This window comes from Eubalaena glacialis, chromosome 4 (assembly GCF_028564815.1).
Source record: "Eubalaena glacialis isolate mEubGla1 chromosome 4, mEubGla1.1.hap2.+ XY, whole genome shotgun sequence".
NCBI classification, from domain to species: domain Eukaryota; kingdom Metazoa; phylum Chordata; class Mammalia; order Artiodactyla; family Balaenidae; genus Eubalaena; species Eubalaena glacialis.
This window is the reverse complement of record NC_083719.1, coordinates 59,516,334-59,537,688: the sequence shown is the minus strand read 5'-3', so window position 1 is coordinate 59,537,688 and position 21,355 is coordinate 59,516,334. Positions and strand designations below refer to the sequence as shown.

Here is a 21,355-nt window from a genome sequence, read left to right as displayed (position 1 = left end):
TGAATGTGTAGAAATTTGTCCAATTTATTGGGATTTGTTTTAAAATACTCTTCTTTCCACCTCCAAAATTCAGTAGGGAGAGGTAAGTGAGAAAGATGAAACAATATTTGTAAAAATGTTGATAACTGTTGATGCTGGGTGATGATTACCTGGGATTCACTTTACTATTCTAATTTTGGGTATGTTTAAAATTTTCTGATACAAGTTTTTAAAAAGTAAATTGCTATGGAGTGGCAAGAATTAGAAAATTTCAGTTTAAGAAAGATATTTCAGATAAACTCACCCCTCCTCCCTACTAGAGGAATATATATTATATAAAATATACAAATATATTAATATATAAAATACATAAGTATCTATTCTATGATTGATACATATCAATACCATACAAAATTTATATGGAAGAGCAAAGATTCAAGAATACCTAAGATACTCTTGTAAAAAAACAAAGGCCAAAAAAGAGAACTTGTTCCAACAGATATCAGGACTTTAAAGTATTGTATTTAAGATCATGTTGTATAGTGCAACAACAGACAAATAATCTATTAGAACAGTAGAAAGCACTGCAGATCAATAGGAAAGGATGGACTATTTAGTAAATGGTACTGAGACACGGAGAAGAAAGAGGGAAGATCTGATAGGGACATCTAAGATAACTTAAATATTCTATTTCTTAACTTGAAAACTAGGATCATAGGTTTTACTCTTCGTCTTTTAAAAAATTGTTATAATGAAAATTTCAAAGAAGTCTCAAACAGAAAAATATAGAGATTGCTATAATAAACAATATATAAAACTATCACTGAGATTCAACAACTGTTAACATTTTGCTTAATTTTCTTCAATGATTTTTTTAAGTGAACTGTTTTAAAGTAAATTACAGATATAATGACATTTAGCTATTCTATAGAGTATTTTAGCATGCATCTTTAAAAATAAGGCCATTTTCCATAATAATATGTAATCATAATAACATTTCATAACTAGTAAAATTAACAATAATTCCTTAATATTATCTAGTACCCTCCCCATATTCAAATTCCTCTAAATGTTCCAAATGTATTTGTTCCAACCAGGATCCAATCTATATGTTATATTTCCTTATTTCATCTCTTAATTATCTTTTATTGATACTTTTAAAATTGTATCTATATTTTATATACTTAAAAAATTATTTTTCCCTCAACTCTTTATTTTAGAATTTCCAAATATTCAAGAGTTGAAAGAATAGTACAATGAACACCTATATGTCCTCATCTAGATTGACCAATTGTTGATATCCCGCTACATTCGGTTTCTCTCCCAACTCTTATGTGTGCTTGTGTGCGCACACACACACATACACACACATTCTCTCTTTCTCTCTCCACCCTCTTTTTTTGGCTAAAACATTTGAGAGTAAGTTGGTGCAGTTATCAGCATGCATTTGCTAAGAATAAGGATATTCTCTTAAATTTTACACCTTTCTGCATGGATATTTCATAATACATAAATGAAACCCCCCAAATGATAGAAAAAAAACCATTAAAGAACTCTTTTATGATCTTGGAGAAAGTCATATGTAGTTAACTAATTCAAGTACGTAAGAAGAAGCAAACGAAAAACTATTGCACAGGACTAAACTACCATGAGCAAAGTCAAAAGGTAAACAATAATCCAATGGAAAATTGTGCAAAGGGTAAGAAGAGACAGTGTTAAAAAATACATATATAAGTGGCTTTTAAACATATGAAAAAGATGTACAATCTCACTTTTCATAAGAGAAATATAAATTAATGCGACCCTATGTTACCATAGACTGGCAAATACAAAAGTATAGTAACACACTATGTTGGTATGGTTGCAGCATGGTAAAACGTACTCTCACATATTGGCAGTGGAAATGTAAATTGATAACAACTACTATGGAGGGCAATTGCACAATTAATTAAAAACTGCACATGCATATATCCTTTCATGCTATATGTATTTGGTGGAATAATTCCACTTCTGGGAATCTCTCCTATAGTTATATTTGCACATATGTAAAGTTATGAAATACAAGATTATTCACTGTAGTATTATTTGTAAAAATGAAAGACTAGAAATGACTTATTATATGTCCATCCATAAAGATTCTGACTAGTTCAATAAAGTATAGTATATCCACATATGCAGGCATAAAAAAGAATGAAGATCTCTAGTTTCTTATACAGAAAGACTTCCAAGATATATTAACTGAAATAAAAACAAAAAAACCACAATTGTACTATTCTCCTATTGGGGTGAAAAAAAAAAGGGTGAAAAAGAAGATATATGTTATTTTGCTTTAACATGCATACTATGTGCATGTGAAGTAGAAAACTGGATGGCAAAAGCAACAGAAGAGAAGGGAAATTATTCTATATGCATTGTAGCTTAATAATTTTATATATTAAAATATTAAAAATTATAATTAAAAGGATATTTAAAACACTAATTTTCTTTTAAACAGAAAGTTTAAAAGTTACTAAATTAAAGATATTGAAAGAAAAAAGAAACATACCTTTGTGGCTTCCATTATAATTTTGTTAATTTTCTCTTTATCTAATCCTTCCATTCCGGCTTTATTATCATTAAGTCCCACCCTTAGGAGAAGATCATCTTTGTAATTGTCATTCTTCTCCTTTGTGCTGTCATTCTTCTCCTCTGTGCTATCCATGGTGTAAACCTAAAGTAAAAGAAAAAAAGTTAAAGTTAAAATGGCTTTTTTTAATTCTCTGAAAAGCATACAAAACAAACATGCTTTTCAAAGCATTCATGGAGGGTGGGGATTGGGGAGAGGGATGGACATTTAAAAGTTAAAATGATACAGAAATCAGCAAAATAAAAATGACAGTTAAGATTTTTTGGCTATGGAGAAATAATTATTACTCAGATTTAAAAATTATTGTCCCAAGATTATCATACTCTTGGAGGGAAGAAAGGAATCAACATTTCCTGCCAATCTGTGCTAGCCACTATGCTTGGTGCTTTACACTTGAATTTTACACAGTAGCCCTGAAAGGTAGATATTATTATTCCCAATATAAAGAGAAAAGGAACCTAAGTTTTAGGACATGCCTACCAACACAAATTTGATAATAAGTGACAACATCTGTGTCCAACGTTCATGTTTTTTCCATATTTAATACACTGTATAAGAAATAAATACAAAATAACACTTCCCCTGCCTAACATTAAGATCAAAAACATTTATTACCTACTGTTTGCAGAGCTCCATTCTTAAATCAGTGAAAAAATATAGGAAGAAATACCTATCCACTTCCAGGAAATCATTACACAATGTTATATCACTTCTTAGGTTGATTTCAAATAATAATTCTTTAGTGTCTTTATATAATTCTTTATAATTTACCTTCACATACATTCACTTTTAAAAACAATTATTACAACCATGCAAAATAGACTTGCTCATTCTCATGTTAGGGAGAAAGGAATTTGAATTTCAGGAAGGTTAAATGAATTGCCCATTACAATGGGTAATTATGATAATAATTGATAATAAGCAATTATGATAATTATCTGATAATATGCAAAAGAACTAGGATTTCAATCCAAGTCTTCTTACTCCAAGTCTAAAGCAGGTACCATGACATCACAGCTGCCTCCAATTTGGGGTTCACTTATACTACAAATAAATGGCCAGGTGAATAGCTGCCATGAATCTACAACAAATTATGACAGTGATTTCTCGTTTGCATGATTTACAGAGGGTTCACTTATTCTACTCTGCCTTGAGGACCTTCCCTCCCCACCGCTCCCCTCCTCTTCCCTTCCCTTCTTTTCTTTTCTTTCTATTTAACATCCATCACCATAGTTTTTTTCTTTTCGTGTGATGAGAACTTTTAAGATCTACACTCTTAGCAACTTTCAAGTATACAATACAGTATTATTAACTATAGTCACCATGCTGTACATCTCCATGACTTATTTTATAATTGAAAGTTTATACCTTTTGACTCCCTTTACCTATTTCCCCCATCCCCCTACCCCTCACCCCTCCCGTCCACCCCCCATCCCTGCCACTGGCAACCACCAATCTGTTCTCTGTGAGTTGTTTTTTGTTTTTGTTTTTAGATTCCACATATAAGTGAGATCATACGGTATTTGAATTTCTCTGACTTATTTCACTTAGCATAATGCCCTCAAGAGGACCTTTTCTTGATAGCTGCTTCCATTTTTGACACCAGCAAAGAATAAAATAAATTATGGAAGGAAATTTGAATACTGTGATTATTAGTGACAGTTCCATTAGAACAAAAAAAGTGTATATCACAGTAGTTCTCAAACTTTGCGACACACTAGAGGGATGTCTGGAGGGATCTTAAAACTCTTGATGCCCAGGTTGTATCCCATACCAAATAAATCAGAAATTCTGGGAGTAGGAGCCAGATACCAGTATTTTTAGGAGATGCCCAGATAATTCCAGTGTGCCCTAAAGTATTGGAACCACTAGTGATGTTGTTTCTAGGTACCTAAGGGAATATAGGTTGATTTTCTGTTCTTATCATTTGAATTTTTTTCTCTTCAGCTTTCACATTCAGCCTAATATTATCCTGTATTTTGCCTTATGCTTTAGTAATCCAATAACTTGTCATTTTCTAGTAAAACAGGTGAATGTAATCCATTCATAATTTCCCCAAACCAACACTACTGAAGAGTGAAGAGACTAAATGCAGACATCCTACATTTAAGCTGCCTTGTCCTTTAAATGTTAAAATGTACGAAAGGAAAAGAAACAATTATTGAATGCCTACTACTTCACATATAGTATATTACTTAGCCCCAAAACTCTGAGAATTGGTTTTGGTCCTTAACTGGGGAGAAGACCTGGGCTATCAGCAATACTGGCAGCAGGCAAAGTTGTGAGATAGGTAAAGTTAGTTTTCATTACCTTGCTGCCTTTTTTTTTTTTTTTTTTTTTGGCCGCACTGAGTGGCTTGTGGGGATATTAGTTCCCCTACCAGGGATCAAACCTGGGCCCTTGGCAGTGAGAGCCCGGAGCCCTAACCACTGAACCGCCAGGGAATTCCCACCTTGCTGCCTTGTTGATGCCCCATCACCAGGTAACATATATCCAGTTTCATGGGCACAGACTTACTATCATCTACATGCTAATGACTTGCAAGTTTACAGCTCTAGTCCAAATGCCTGCCTGACATCTCAAATTTAGCAAGTCTGAAACTGACCTTCTCATCTGCCTCCATCCCCAAAACCAGCTCTACTTTCAGCCTTCCTCATCTCAGTTGAGGGCAACTCTAATCCATTCCAATTGCTCATGCAAAAAACCTGTAGTGATTCTTGACTCTCCTCTTTATCATACCCCACATCCAAACTGTCAGGAAATCCTGTGGGCTCTACTTTCAAAATGCACCCTGAATGTAACCTCCTCTCACTATTTTCACTCCTTTCACACTAGTCTGAACCACCATTATTTCTTGCCTGGATTATTGCAATAGCAATAATCTTAAATAGCCTCTGTTCCTCCCCTTGCCCTCCTATAGTCAATTATCAACACAGTAGCCCAACTGATTCTTCTAAATCACGAGTTAGGTCATATCACTCCTCTAATAAAAACTGTACAATGGCACCTCATCTCACTCCAGAATAAAACCCAAAATCTTTACAGAATCTGTATCCCTATTACCTGTTACCTGTCTACCCTCATACCTAATACTCTCCCCCTTGCTCACTGCTTTCCAACTTTGCTGTGCCTCAAATCAGCGAGGCACACTCTGACCTGGAGGCCTTTTGCACTGGCTGTTCCTTCCTCCTCGAGGGTTCTTTGGCCACATATCCTCTTGTCTAAACCCCCTTATCTCCTTCAAGTCTTGGCTTAAATGTCACCTTCTTAATGAGGGCATATCCTGACTTCCCTATTTAAAATTGTAGCCTGATTATCCCTCCTACACCCTCTTTCCAATGCCCCATTGTTTTTCATAGTTTACTTACTTATTATGTTTATCATTCCCTAACATAAGTTTACTTACTTATTATGTTTATTGTCTACCTCTCCTGTGAAAACGTAAGTTCCATGAGGGCAGGGAACTTTTCCCCCCACTGATGTATACCAAATGCCTCAAACAGTGCTTGGCACAGAGTAGGTGGTCAATAAACATTTGTTAAATGATCAAACTCAGTTTATATCATTTTCTCATTCTTTTATTCACATAGCAAGTTCACATAATCACATTAAAAGGTTGGGAGAAAAACTGCTTTTCTGAAGTTAATAATTTAAAAATACTTTGTTTTCCCTTATTTCAATATTACATATGTAAGGACAAGTATATGAGCTTAACCACTTTTGATTTTATAAGCCTTATTTTCCTATGATATTTAATGGTTAAATTGGTTTATTAAAGCTTTCAGGACTTGTATTATAATATAAGAATATTTTGAATTTACATATTAGAATGCTTGCTAGGCTCCATTAATATTAAAAAATTCTAGCTTGTATTTCTGCTTTGGGAAATTAAGTTACTTTGTTAAATTTAATTTGTTTGATTAATATTTTTCAATTATATCTAAATCTAAGAAAAATCAATGAACAAAGGTAATAAACAACATACTAAGTTTTAGTATACTTGGATCTCTATGAGTTCCTTTTGGTACTATCATTTGTGTTACTATGGTGAGTCTGCTTTTGTTGTTATTGGTTAGTATTTCTGTTATTTTCAAATTTCCAAAATTTCTCATTAGCACTGGCTATCTGTATTCTTCCCATTAGCTCTCACTGAGTTTCTTTATCTAGAAATCCACAAATTGAAAGGGGGAGCTTCTAGCAGAGATGATCACATAATATAACACAGTATGATAATTTCCATATTTTTCTGGGAAGTGAGATTTAGTACTACTTCAAATGGCTTTGTAAGGACAGCATATAATGGAAGTGCCTAGTGTATGTCTGGTACATGATAAACTCACAATCAATACTTATTATTTATTATCATTATTAAAGTTAAGCCAAATTTCCAGAGCTGTGAAAATCACTAGTCCTACTTTTCTTACTTCACTCTTTAAGATAAAGAGACCCTAAAAGGGAACAGGGTACACTGTGAGCATCCTTGAGAAAAAGCTAATGTTCACAGATCATATAGATGAATTTTGTTTGTTTTGCTTCCAAAGAAGTATTTGTCCTACGATTACTATGCACCCACATATAGTCACATATATAGTCCCAAGGCCTATGAATGGATATAACTGTGACTTACAAACAAAACATTTTTTTGAGAAAAGAGAATAGTCAAACATTTTTATAGTTCAATATTACAGAATACAGTCTGTTAACTTCAATTCAGAAGCTGCACAAACAGTAATGCACAGCTCAAAGGAAAGAACTCTGGGTTCTTGTGGTTTAGCATATTGGTTTAAAAGCACATTTTCTCTGAAAGTATTCAAATTCTTTCAGTCTGATTCTACCACTGACTATTCAGGTTACCACTTTAAAAATGTAAGGCCAACCTCTGTTTTGGTGATAGTAAGAAAGGAAAATTAGAATTTTTCAGAAGGAATTCTAAGAAAGAAGTTTCCTGTGGTAGGGTTCCTCCTCCTTATAAAAAGCACACAAAACTATGTAAACAGTATCACAAGTGCTTAGCACATTGACCAAAGTCACCTGGAATTAATCTACCAGGAAACAGGTAAAATATACTAAGGGTAAAAGAGAGAGAGAAGGAGAGGATCAAGCAGGAGGGGAAGGAAGAGGGGAAAGAGGAGGAGGGAAAACTAAACTATAGTAGGCTCCTAGACAGAGCTTGCTTCCTATTTCTAACATACTGTAAATAACCAAACTCAATAACCACCCCCCAGAAAACCTTTATATATCTTAAGAACAAATATTATTTTTAAATCCCTCAAATGTTCAAATATTTAATGTCTGAACAGATTAAGCACCCAGTACAAAACTTCAGACTGTGATTAAATGTTCTTTTTACAATCTACACTTAAATACAGTGAATTAAATGTATCAAATTAAGAATATTACTCTAATTTTAATGTAGTAATTTCCAAATTAATGCCTGACTTAAAGTTTTCTTTTTCATTTTCATTTATTATAAAAAAGTTTTTTAAATTTTCAAGAAAATTAAAAAATCACAACCCCAAGACTTTAACAGATTAATTTGTTAACATGTTCCTCTCCAATTAGTTTACACACACATATATGAACATATATACTCAAACTGCATGCCTACAATTTTTTTTAAGAAATTAACATTTTTAAAATAAATGTTTATTTAATTTATTTATTTTTGGCTGTGTTGGGTCTCCATTGCTGTGCACGGGCTTTCTGTACTTGCGCTGAGTGGCGGCTACTCTTCGTTGCGTCACACGGGCTTCTCATTGCAGTGGCTTCTCTTGTTGTGGAGCACAGGCTCTTGACGCACAGACTTCAGTAGCTGTGGCACGGGCTCAGTAGTTGTGGCACACGGGCTTAGTTGCTCCGCGGCATGTGGGATCTTCCTGGACCAGGGCTTGAACCTGTACCCCCTGCATTGCCAGGCGGATTCTTAGCCACTGCGCCACCAGGGAAGTCCCTACAATTTCTATATGATGGGAATTAAAGCACAGAGGCACCTCTGTATTATTAGCTTTAGCTTTTTATATCTTTGCAAAATAAGATGTACAAAAATTTCAAAATTATTTGAGACAGTATTATCTGCAAGATTTAAAAATTTACATGTATCACTGAGAGAAATAACAGAAATAAAGTAACCCCACAGATCTTAAACCAAGGGGATGTATGCTAAAAGAAAACTCAAGTTGGGAGTTCCCTGGCGGTCCACTGGTTAGGACTTGGCGCTTTCACTGCTGTCCCCTGGGTTCAATCCCTGGTTGAGGAACTAAGATCCCACAAGCCACATAGCTTGGCCAAAAAAACCCTCAACCTTTCACCACGGATTTAAGGTCCACTCGTTAAGAGAGAACCATGCATATATTCTCTTCAATTGTCTTTTTCCTTCCTGAGTTGCCTATTAATTTTAATTTATTTCAAAGATGAATGAGACAGAAGGCAGTCAAAAACCCTACACTCTACATAATCCTACAGATGTATAAAATTCGCACTTAGAGAATAATAAATTGAAATTATCTGCTTCTTAGTACAGAATGAAATATATCCTGATACAAAACACATTAACTAAACATCAGTTCAGGGACTTCCTTGGCGGTCCAGCGGTTAAGACTCCACACTTCCAATGCAGGGGGCACAGGTTTGATCCCTGGTTGGGGAACTAAGAGTCCACATGCTGCGTGGTGTGGCCAAAAAAAAAAAAAATCAGTTCAAAGGTAAATTCCCAAAGCTCAGTTTATACATTCCTATTCTGATGATGAGTTGTATATTTTGTAAAAAGTCTTCCAGGTTCTTTAACAAGGAAAACTTTGTTTATACTCACACAAAGGAGGTAGGCCAAGAGGTTCTTTCGTTAGGTATTAGATCAAGTCAGCAAAAATATTTACTTTTGTAGACATGATACCAAACAGATTAATTTTGTTTTAGTTGAGGTATATAGTAAAGCACACAAACCTTAAGGGATAGTTGAATACATATGGTCTTAGAAAAGGAGGAAAAGGTTCTCCTGTGGTACCATTTTGGGTATTGTAATAATTTTTAAAATTCTATAATCTCAAATGTTACCATTTTAATATAGAATTGCATAAGAAGCCAGGATAATAAAGGAAGGTTACACCACTAGTGAGAAATTTCAACTATTATATTATCACTATACTATCTCCTATATTATTGGAAGGAAAATATTTAATAAAGTCAGAAAGAGTTGTACAGGATATTATTTTATTTTCCTATCCTGGGAAAATGATCACTTCAATTACCTCCTCTGCCAAATGGCTCCAATTTTTTCTGAGCCCTAATCTTGATCCACTGCTGATTTCTTAAATTTCTTATAGCTCTAACAGTCTACGGCAGGAGTTTAAAATATTTTTAGCAACATAACCCTTTCACATGAAATCTCAAACTTTTCCTTAAATCTTTGTTCTACAAATGCTGTACAGCTCTCTTATAATTTCTTCATATATATTCTATCACTAAAGTAAAAGAATAGGTAGCCTAAAGAAAAGGAAAAGTTAATAATAACCTTCATTTCTTTGGTTCTCCTGATTCCTTAGAAATACCTGTGTGAACACTGATATATACTGAAATTGTTACCAACTCCAAGACTGCACTAACAGTTTTCAGGTAACAATTGTTTACTATTGATGGATTTTAAAAGATGGTTTCCATGAGAAGTCAGGCTCTAAAAATCATTATTATTATGTTTTCTTCCTGGTCTTATACATGCCTGAAAACCAGAAATAAAAAATTAAACATCCAGAAAATCTGCCAATCATAGGAAAAAAAATTAGTAAGAAGTTGTGATTTTGTAGTAGTTAACCCAAAATGATTTAAAATATATCCACATGCCTCCCCCTGCCCTAATAAATAAAAAACTTCATAAGTATCTGACTTTTGTTTAGATTATACTCTGTTAAAAGAACTTTGGTTTTAAAAATTAACAATCTATTTGTAAATTATTACTAACATAGTTATGAAAATACATTTAAATAGACATGACATAGAAGAGCATCTGATAACAAAGGATCTGGAATTTATACTAAATTAGCAAAAATAATTATTCTTGATGAGATGATCTCTTTCAGGGTTATATGCTATAAATGGGAGGGTAATAATGATTTGGTTTTAGTGATACTAAATTTATTTTGAAGCTTCAAATAACATTAAAGGAAGGTTTGTGAAAGGAGCATGAGTTAAAAAAACCGTGCAAAACACTGAGCTAGAATAATTTATTAAACTATCATCTCTTATACAATAAAAGTCATTTATGTTAACTAATGTTATTAACCCATAAAAGCAAAAGCAGTCCAGACTTACTGATTCCTATTTTTTTCATAACTAGATCTAAATATGCTAACTGCTTATTTTAATATTCAGAAGACTTAATAAAAAGAGTTCAGTTCTAAGAGGAAATTTGACATAGTGCAAAAAGTATGTGCTTTGGGGACTTCCCTGGTGGCACAGTGGTTAAGAATCCGCCTGCCAGTGCAGGGGACACAGGTTCGAGCCCTGGTCTGGGAAGATCCCACATGCCGTGGAGTAACTAAGCCCGTGCGCCACAACTGCTGAGCCTGCGCTCTAGAGCCTGTGAGCCACAACTACTGAGCCCACGTGCGACAACTACTGCTGAAGCCCGCACGCCTAGAGCCCGTGCTCCGCAACAAGAGAAGCCGCTGCAATGAGTAGCCCCCACTGGCCGCAACTAAAGAAAGCCTGCGCACAGCAACAAAGACCCAACGCAGCCAAATATAAATAAATAAATAAATTCATTAAAAAAAAAAAAAAAAAAGAGTATGTGCTTTGAAGCCAGAAAGACCTGGACTGAAACTTAAACTGTGAAACTTAACTAAATTGTGTCTTCTTAGGCAATCTATGTGATTTCAAGGTGTATGAATCTTGGTATTCTGCTCTGCAAAACTTACTCTTCAGGGTTTCTGAGGATTAAATGTGTGATATGTAAGAGCCCACAGCACAGTAAACATATAGTATGCATGCAACAAATGTGGAGTCTCTCCTCTCACTTTCATTCTTACTTATTTCTCTAAAATGTGATGAAGCCTACGGGCCTGGCTGCAAATAGCCTGTAATCGATTCAGAAATGATAGAAAAATAAGAAAAATCTTCATTACTAAATAAATGACAAGTGAAAAAAATCACACACACACTCTCCCTCATCTCCATACACAAAAAATGCCACCTAACTTTAGGGAAGTTGGAAAGAACAAATGGTACCCACCCTTTGGATCCTGTGGAACTCAGTAAACCAAAAGAGAATATTCTTTATGGCTTTTAAGGCTATACCACTGACATGATCCTAAAATTCAAATCAAGATACCAAGCAATTATATTTTAGTTTACCTTAAGTGTATGAATATAATATTAAGGTAATCAAGTCTAGACATATTTGAAATTTCAACATTAATACCTAATGTTGAATTCGATCTCATAATGATTAACTTGTATGAATGCACTGTCATGTTTGGCATGACTGATTTAAAAATCACGTATATTACTGTCTAGAATATGTATAGAAATACTTTATATTAATGAAGCTTGACAAATGCATTTTTAATATTAAAAAATCACATTAATATACTTGTAAGAATAAATCAAGTTTTCAGAGTAAGGTTTTTTTGTTTTTTGTTAAATTTTATTTATTTATTTATTTATGGCTATGTTGGGTCCTCGTTTCTGTGCAAGGGCTTTCTCTAGTTGCGGCAAGCAGGAGCCACTCTTCATCGCAGTGCGCAGGCCTCTCACTACCGCGGCCTCTCTTGTTGCGGAGCACAGGCTCCAGACGCGCAGGCTCAGCAACTGTGGCTCACAGGCCCAGTTGCTCCGCGGCATGTGGGATCCTCCCAGACCAGGGCTCGAACCCGTGTCCCCTGCATTGGCAGGCAGACTCTCAACCACTGCGCCACCAGGGAAGCCCCCAGAGTAAGGTTTTTAATTAAATTCCAGAATATTCCCAAGACAATCTCTGGAACTCTAGTTTAGAACATGTATATTCTAAAAATGTAAATATCTGCTAAATGCTCACATTAACAGATAATTTTCATCCCTTAATCTAAAAATGCACTTGTATTATATAACATTCACAGGTAAGCAAGATGTATCTCTGCCTCTGTAGGACACCATAATTTTCTTTAAAAAAGGAAAATGAATCCCTTGCTTTGGTTTCCTTATGGAATTTTTCTTTTTGATTTCCAATCTAATAATCATTGGAAATGTTTCTACCTTCCTTACCAGCCTGACAGGTTGGGAGTCAAGCAGACTCTGAAAACAGCATCCATTTATTTCAACAGAGATTAGAACCATATAACTTGTTACCTCCTTTACTCAAAGGTTTAGAGCTAAGACTAATAGCAACCTTGCTTTGGGACTTAAAATCTGGCTTCTTGCTATGTGATTATAATTATAAACTGTTAAAATAAAGTATTGGTTTTTACTAAAGGGAGAACTTCAATTTATCAGATTTCAGAATTTTAAACCATAATGGCATTAGCATATTTGCAAAACCTACTAAGTTAATATTTTTGCCAAAAAGCCCTTGCCCAATGCCAGTAAATTATGGTTAACTAACCCTGCTATTAAATCTGCACATGATATAAAATTATGAAAATTGATCAAGTGTTGACAGTAGCTTCCAGCATGTGAAGCACTCATTTCTATACTGCCAAGTACAATAAGAAATAAAATTTCATTTACAAATGAAATACCCATTTCCTAATACTACTAAAATAATTATCTTTAATAGTACTTCACAGATGCTAGGAAAAACAAAAAGGCACAACAAAAAAATACTATAATGTGTAATTCAGTGACCCACTTCTTAAAGACAGAATACAGCAGAAGTGATAAGATGTCATGTCCAAGAATGGGTTTTAAAACAATGTGACGTCTATCTCGAATATTCTCATTCTCCCTTGGATTACTCACTCTGGGGAAGCCAGCTGCCATGTGAAGCAGCCCTGTGAGGAGCTCCATGTGTGTGAGCTTAGAAGTAGATCTTCCTCCCGTCAAGTCTTCAGATACGACTGCAGCCCTGCACAAGAGCTTGACTGCAACCTCATGAGCCAAAGGCACTCAGTTAAGCCCCACCAGGATTCTTGATGCATAGAAATGGTGAGATAGTTAACATATATAGCTTTTTAAAATATATATATATTTACAGCTTACTATCAAATTTTGTAATTATCTCAGCACAGAACACCACCAGTCTACAGACCACATTTTGAGTAGCAGTGCTTTAAAACAGCTGTTTTCTTTCTTCCTTCCTTCCTTCCACCCTTCCCTTCCCTTCTTCCTTCCTTCCTTCCTTTCCTTCTTTCCCTCTTCCTTTCTTTCTTTCCTTCTTATGCCGCCCCACGCAGCTTGTAGCATCTTAGTTCCCGGAGTCCTAACCACTGGACCACCAAGGAACTCCCCAACTGTTTTCATTTGAATACAGGTGAAAACTGTAAACATACTAATAAACTGATCAACTAAATAACTTTTAAGCCAAATAACTTTTTCTCCTAGAATCTGTGCAAAAAAAAATTAGGCAATATTTTTTATACTTAGTACAACTAAAATATAAACTTCCAAGAGGGCAAAAACTGGTACAGTGCTAGGTCACTGAACCTGTTATTTAATAAATGTATGCTCAATGAGTGGCTGATGGGCAGATTAATATACAGGAAGCAATAAAATTAATGGTAACACCTCAGTTAAGTCTTTTAAAATGCAATCAAAAGTTAGCATTTGGATCTTACAGTGTTTTACATGCATTATCCTATTCAATTTTCTGGAGAGATGAGGAAACAAAAGTGCAGGTTTAGTAAATATCTTAGATAAGGTCATAGAGATTTGCAACTATTTCAGATCTGGCTTCAAAGCCATCACACTTAACCACTACACTATAAATACAAAGAAGATGAAATAGAAAATTAGTAAAAATTAGAAAAAAAAGAAGAGTAGTTGTTCTGTAGACTGATATGGAAGTAACATCAAAGTGGTGTGAATGATAATAGATAAAATATCATACATTCACTGTAATAGAAAGCACAAGTTAGGGTCTAAATTTATTTATAAATGACATCATGGTCTTGAAAACTCTCTAAAAGCCTAGGAAGTCTTCAAATGAAGAATATGAAATAATAACAAGGAAACTAAAATAAAATTATGAAAATATGATGTTCATTCAGACTTTTCTAAAAACCAGGAATTTTTAAAGGAGTATCCTGAAATGTGAGAAACACTATACAAAGAAAAATACATTTGGGGATCAACTGCAGATCTTCCTAGTGATCCAAAGGGCAATTTCTTCAATAATCATAGCAACTAAAATAAACAGTTTGTTTTTATCAGGCATTGTCTTACCTAATAACTTAAATAAAAATCAATTATCAAAATAAAAGGCCCTAGGGACCTCCCTGGTGGCACAGTGGATAAGACTCTGCACTCCCCAATGCAGGGGGCCCTGGTTCGATCCCTGGTCAGGGAACTAGATCCCACATGCATGGCACAACTAAGAGTTCTCATGTCACAACTAAGGAGCCCTGGAGCTGCAACTAAGGAGCCCGCCTGCTGCAACTAAGACCCGGTGCAATCAAATTAATAAATATTTAAAAAAAATAATAAAGTTAATTGTACTTTAATGACACTGAAAACAAAATGGGCACTGATTGTATCTTGAGACCAGAACCTTGTCCCCAATAAATAAATAAATAAATAAATAAATAAATAAATAAATAAATAAATAAAAGGTCCTCTATTTCTCCCTAAAGTAACGCATGAAATAAAGGGAAAGCATTATTCATAAAAAGAAAGACTTGCTCTGAAAATGAGAGCTTCTTAGGTACGGTCTTGGTACAAGTCAAAGTAGCAGCAAAAATGATTTCTCTTTTACAATACTGTCAGCCAAACTCTCTAAAGTCGGGGGAAAAATTAAAACAGATGAAAATAGAAAATATGAAATTCTAGAAGGTTGGCTACATTTGCTGAAAATATGAATAAATGATAACTAACATTTTCTAACAACTTACCATATGCTAGGCAGGTACTAACTGCTTGAGAAGCATTCTCTAATTTATTCTTCATGATTATCCACTAATTTAGATATTATCCTAACAGAGTAAATATTAGTAAAATATATAAGGAAATTGAGGCTTAGAGAATTTATGTAATTCACCCATGATCACAGGAGGTGTCCAAGCTGGCATTCAAATCCAGATTCTGTCTCCAGAGCCCACATTTTAAATCTGTACGCTAAATATATAAATACTGCCTAAGATGCCAGTAGGTTTATTTTACCTTCATTCTTTTTTTTTTTTTTTTGGGCTGCATTGGGTCTTCGTTGCTGTGCATGGGCTTCCTCTAGTTGCGGCGAGCGGGGGCTACTCTTCATTGTGGTGCGCAGGCTCCTCATAGCAGTGGCTTCTCTTGCTGTGGAGCACGGGCTCTAGGTGCGCGGGCTTCAGTAGTTGTGGCATGTGGGCTCTAAGACACGCGGACTTAAGTAGTTGCAGCACGTGGGCTTAGTTGCTCTGCAGCACGTGGGATCTTCAGGGACCAGGGATTGAACCTGTGTCCTCTGCATTGGCAAGCGGATTCTCAACCACTGCGCCACCAGGGAAGTCCCTTACCTTCATTCTTGAAAGATATTTCCATCAGACATAGAAATGAGTTGACAGTTTTTTTCTTTCAGTACTTTTCAGATGTTGCTTCGCTGTTTTCTAGTCTCCATTATAACTGTTAAGACCACAATCATTCAAACTGTTGTTCCTTATATTTGATGTGTCATTTCTTTCTGACTGCTTTCAAGTTTTTCCTCTTAATCTCTGGTTTCGACAGTTTGGTCATGATGTGCCTAGACACACACCTTCCTTCAAAGGACAGATCTAGACCAGGTTCCTATATTCTCCGTGAACACTTCCTTCTACTCCTGCTTCCTCTTCATCTGCCCTTTTAAAGATCTGAAGGTTTTCTCTGTCTCTGATATGCAGCAGAGCTGCCTTCCTCATCCCCTCTTACCCTCATATTGCATATATTTATTTTTTTTCTCTTTTTCTAAAATTTCCCCTAATGAGAAAGAGAAAAAATGCTTTCCAAGGCTTCAAAAATTCCCAACCTTTCTTTTCCAAGACTATGACCTACAAAATCTATTTGAATTATGTACCTGAAATATCAAACATTATACTAATCTTACTCACAATATAGTTTGGGTTCTCATTCCATAAAAAACTAGCAATAATCCCTAGAAAGAAGCAAAGGGCTTTGTCTCTGGAATTTACCAGCGTTTCTTTACTTCATACATCTTTTAAAACGTCTGCTTGAGGCTAAAGTAAATAATATCCCACGTTGGTCATTGATTCCCTTGAATTCCGGTTGGTTTTTGATAATTCTCTTAGATCATGATGTATAAAGTATGGTTCCACTGTGAAATGCTTGCTACAATGGGATATACATGATAGCCATGAATTTTTTACGTGAAAAACCGCAAAATTCTGTTAATATTTTAGATATTTCTAACAGAAATGACCTATTGAGATGTCCCTAAGGTAAGATATTTATTATATACTTTATACTTTTTAAAAAAATTACTCTAACTAGTTCAGATTTGGTTATGAAATAAGATTAGGAATGTGGTCATATTAACCCTTGGTATACCACAAAGATCTATTAGACTCAATTTTAGTTTTCGAGTTTTTTTCTTTGAGCAAGTTTATTATAAGCATTGATATTTCAAATCTTATTCCTTTTTAGGAATCTTCCAAAGAACAAAAAAAATTTATTCTTTTTTTATCAGAATAAAATTCACCTTATCTTGCAATTTCTATATGGATCTATTTGAATCCTTTGTAAATTGAAGATACATTATGGTGATCTCTATAAACTGAAGATATTTTATGGTATCTTAGGGATCTTATTTTTCCTATATCTTGAGTATTTTGTTATTTTATCACCCTAGGAATTATTTAATCATTACTAATCAATTATTTTTTCAAATAAGAAAATGGAATGGAACCATCTAGAAAGATGATCTAGTAGTGAAATAAATCATCACTATTACATGGTTCTTCAGTTTTCTTATTGTGTTGCCCATAGTATCATATCTTTGAAAGAAAGTATAAGAGAAGCATAAAGATACTATTTTTTCAGGGGTTTTTTTGTTTGTTTGTTTCTGGGGGCTTGTTTTTTGGTAGTTTTCATTAAACATAGTTGAGAGTTCTAAATTTTTCATTTTCTGCCCATACTGGCAAAAAGAGGACATTTGACAGAAGAGTTTCACAATTATCAGACAAATCAGAAGATAAATGTAAAGAGACTAGTAGCATTCTAAACTATAATGATGGTGAAATTAATTTTATAAGCAAAATCTCAGACTGAAATTTCAGATGATTCAAACAGATACATTTTCTGAAACTCAAAAATCAATGAGTAAACAATGCACTTTTAAGAATAAAAAGCAAATATGGCATTCCCACCCAGTTTGTCATTCAACAGGAAGGACTTCATCACAGCATATTTTGCAACAAGAATTTGGAATATCCCATTTTGCTAAGAGGATGTATGACACTGTTCTTTCATCCTTTATGATGTTTGTGCACTAAAAGTTACTTAATATAGTTTGTAAGTGCACAAATGCTTAATGCAGATATACAAAAGGGATAGGAAAGAAATAGATGATGAAGAAGTGAAAACTTTATTGGCCTTCATTCTAACTAGTGTTTATAAATATAAAAATGAAAATGTTTCACAATTATGAAGGAAAGAAAATGGTTTTTTCTTTAACAAGATTATGAGAGGTCAAAGTTTTTAATGTCATTGCATTTGGATGATGTAAGTGCAAGATAAAGAGCCAGAAGTAATGATAAGCTAGAATCTATTAAAGATGCATATGAAATCTAGGATATTTATTTATTTATTTATTTTTGGCTGTGCTGGGTCTTCGTTGCTGCGCGCGGGCTTTCTCTAGTCGCGGCGAGTGGGGGCTACTCTTTGTTGCGGTGCGCAGGCTTCTCATTTCAGTGGCTTCTCTTGTTGTGGAGCATGGCTCTAGGTGCGCAGGCTTCAGTAGTTGTGGCACACAGGCTCAGTAGTTGTGGCTCGCGGGCTCCAGAGCGCCGGCTTCAGTAGTTGTGGCGCACGGGCTTAGCTGCTCCGCGGCATGTGGTATCTTACCGGACCAGGGCTCGAACCTGTGTCTCCTGCATTGGCAGGAGGACTCTTAACCACTGCGCCACCAGGGAAGCCCTGGGATCTTTATTTTTTAAATGGATAGTTCCAGGATCATGCATAAAAGTCGATGAGCAGCTAGAGTTACTTTCAAAGGACATTACCTATTTCAGGAAAATATGAAATAAAAACCTAAGTTTACTAAGTTTTGATTTTTATTACAATTTCTAATAACAATGTTGTTCACTATCCCTTTATTGTTACTTCTCAAGATTATTCATAAATTACTCCAAAATATAAAAAATAAAATGATAATAAATGCCAATTACTACTTTTCATGATACAGAAGAGTTAAATCAATACATAACTCCTTTATCAACATTGGACAAAAGGATGATTGCAACAGGCTCTAGAGATCACTTAAATTATTCATGCGTAAGGACTTCCCTGGTGGCGCAGTGGTTAAGAATTCACCTGCCAATGCAGGGGACGTGGGTTGGAGCCCTGGTCCGGGAAGATCTCACGGGAAGATCCCACATGCTGCGGAGCAACTAAGCCCGCGAGTCACAACTACCGAAGCCCGTGAGCCGTGCTCCGCAACAAGAGAAGCCACCGCAATGAGAAGCCCACGCACCGCAACGAAGAGTAGCCTCCGCTCGCCGCAACTAGAGAAAGCCCGCGTGCAGCAATGAAGACCCAACGCAGCCAAAAATTTAATTAATTAATTAAAAAAATTATTTATGGGTAATTAGAACACAGTCTTGCTAGAAAACACACTCCTTTAGTTATCAGTCATAGAAAAAAATTGTAGACTGGCTACCTAATAAGTTATTGTAGCTTGAAAATGTATGTGGATGAATTTTCTCCTAAGAAAATTGTCAAACTAAATAAAAAGTATGCAACATACCTAGAAAGTAACAGATGCTTAAATGTTTAATAATACTAATCATAGTTGTTGTTTGTCTAAATAAAGTTGGCCCTCCATATCCCCAGTTTCCACCTCCGGGGATTCAACCAACCAATGGATCTGCAGTTGGCTGAATCCGCAGATGTGGAACGCAGATATGGCAGGCCAACTATCCTATGCTGCTATTATACGAGGGACTTGAACATCCTCGGGGTCCTGGAAACAAACCCAACCCCCAGAGGATACTGAGACAACTGTATATGTATTAAAAGTACATAGTATAAGCCTCTGAAGTTCAAAAGTCCAGGCTAGACTATTTACTAGCTAGGACCTTGGACAACTTATTTAACTTCTTTGAACTTTAGTTTCTTTACATGTAAAATAAGGATAATGTCTATCTTGCAGGATTTTTGTGAAAAAATGAATACTAAATGTAATAAACCTAAAACAATGTCTGACACTGAGTAGGCCCTTAACAAATGATACTTCTTTCTTAAAAAAACTATGATGGAATTTGGTTCTTTAGTTTCTCATGAATTTTAACGGTGCTTAGTGATTTTTCTCCTGGGCCTTGTTAATTGCAATTCCTACAACTTCCCTTCAATCATCAACCAACTAAACTTATTCCATTTATCCATATATACTGAACACTCACAATGTGACAGGTAATTTTAAAGCTTTACTTGCTCTTTAATAATAATGTAACTGTTAAAAACATATCAATAGTTTTATTACTTATTTTTGTCTATATTTCTAAACAGTCTAGCATTATTGTCTACATTCTTAGACATACATTTCTGTATGCTAGAAAATGAGTCTATGAAAGATGTCGTATATATCTCATTTTTACAGCACCTTAATCAGGATCATCATATAGCAAGTTGTTTAATAAATACTTTAAATGAAGATGAAGATATTCATTATATTAATATATAATGTATATTATTAATGTATTAATAATTAATAATAATTATAATTATTAATAATAATTAATACATTAATATATTAATGTATATTAATAAACTATATCACCATAACAGCATGCATATTCCATAACAATATTTTTCAGCTTACTTGACTAAGAAGAAGGGGATCTGAAATTACAGTAAAAGTGAAACAATGAAAGGGCTGGGGAGAAAAACAGAAAGCAAACACATTTACAAAATAACTATCATGAGGATTCTACCAATACTTAAGAATACCACAATGCTTTATATAGTACGGCTTTAACATATTAACAAAATAATTTTTCAATGTAATTTCTCAATGTAATGAAAAGAGGTTAAAAGTTAGAGACTCAAAAGCTTGGGGAGAAAAACAGAAAGAAAATGTATACATGCGGAGAGTGGACACTAATATCCCTATTCATCTATTACATATGTACACTATGTACTTTTTAGACTAAAGGATTTTTTACTGTTATAGTGAAACCTATTAAATGACAACTATCCCTGACAAGTTTTTAACCCACAAAACCAAATAGATATAAATAAAAGATAATGAAATACAATTTCAATTTTATTCAACAGTAAGAAAGAATAATTCTGCTTGGAACATGCCTGACTTGGCTCTCCTCTGAACAACAGGAAACAGGACAAAAGGGTAGCCTACATGCTCTTTGAAATTCTGTTTCTGAAATCAGTCTTAATGCTGAATGTTAGAACTGTCCATGGGATGTAACTTATTCCTAAGTAGCTGTA

The 21,355-nt window shown here is 34.6% G+C and overlaps 1 protein-coding gene across 2 annotated transcripts in view; it reads right to left on the bottom strand.

Annotated features, from left to right (window-relative positions):
• Window positions 1–21,355, bottom strand: part of POLK (DNA polymerase kappa) — a 76,461-nt gene that overhangs the window by 44,463 nt on the left and 10,643 nt on the right. For both annotated transcript variants that reach the window (XM_061189368.1, XM_061189369.1), the window contains exon 2: window positions 2,525–2,689. In XM_061189368.1, coding sequence (XP_061045351.1) covers window positions 2,525–2,680 — 156 coding nt within the window. In that variant the 5' untranslated portion in view covers window positions 2,681–2,689. The remainder of the gene's footprint in view (window positions 1–2,524; window positions 2,690–21,355) is intronic.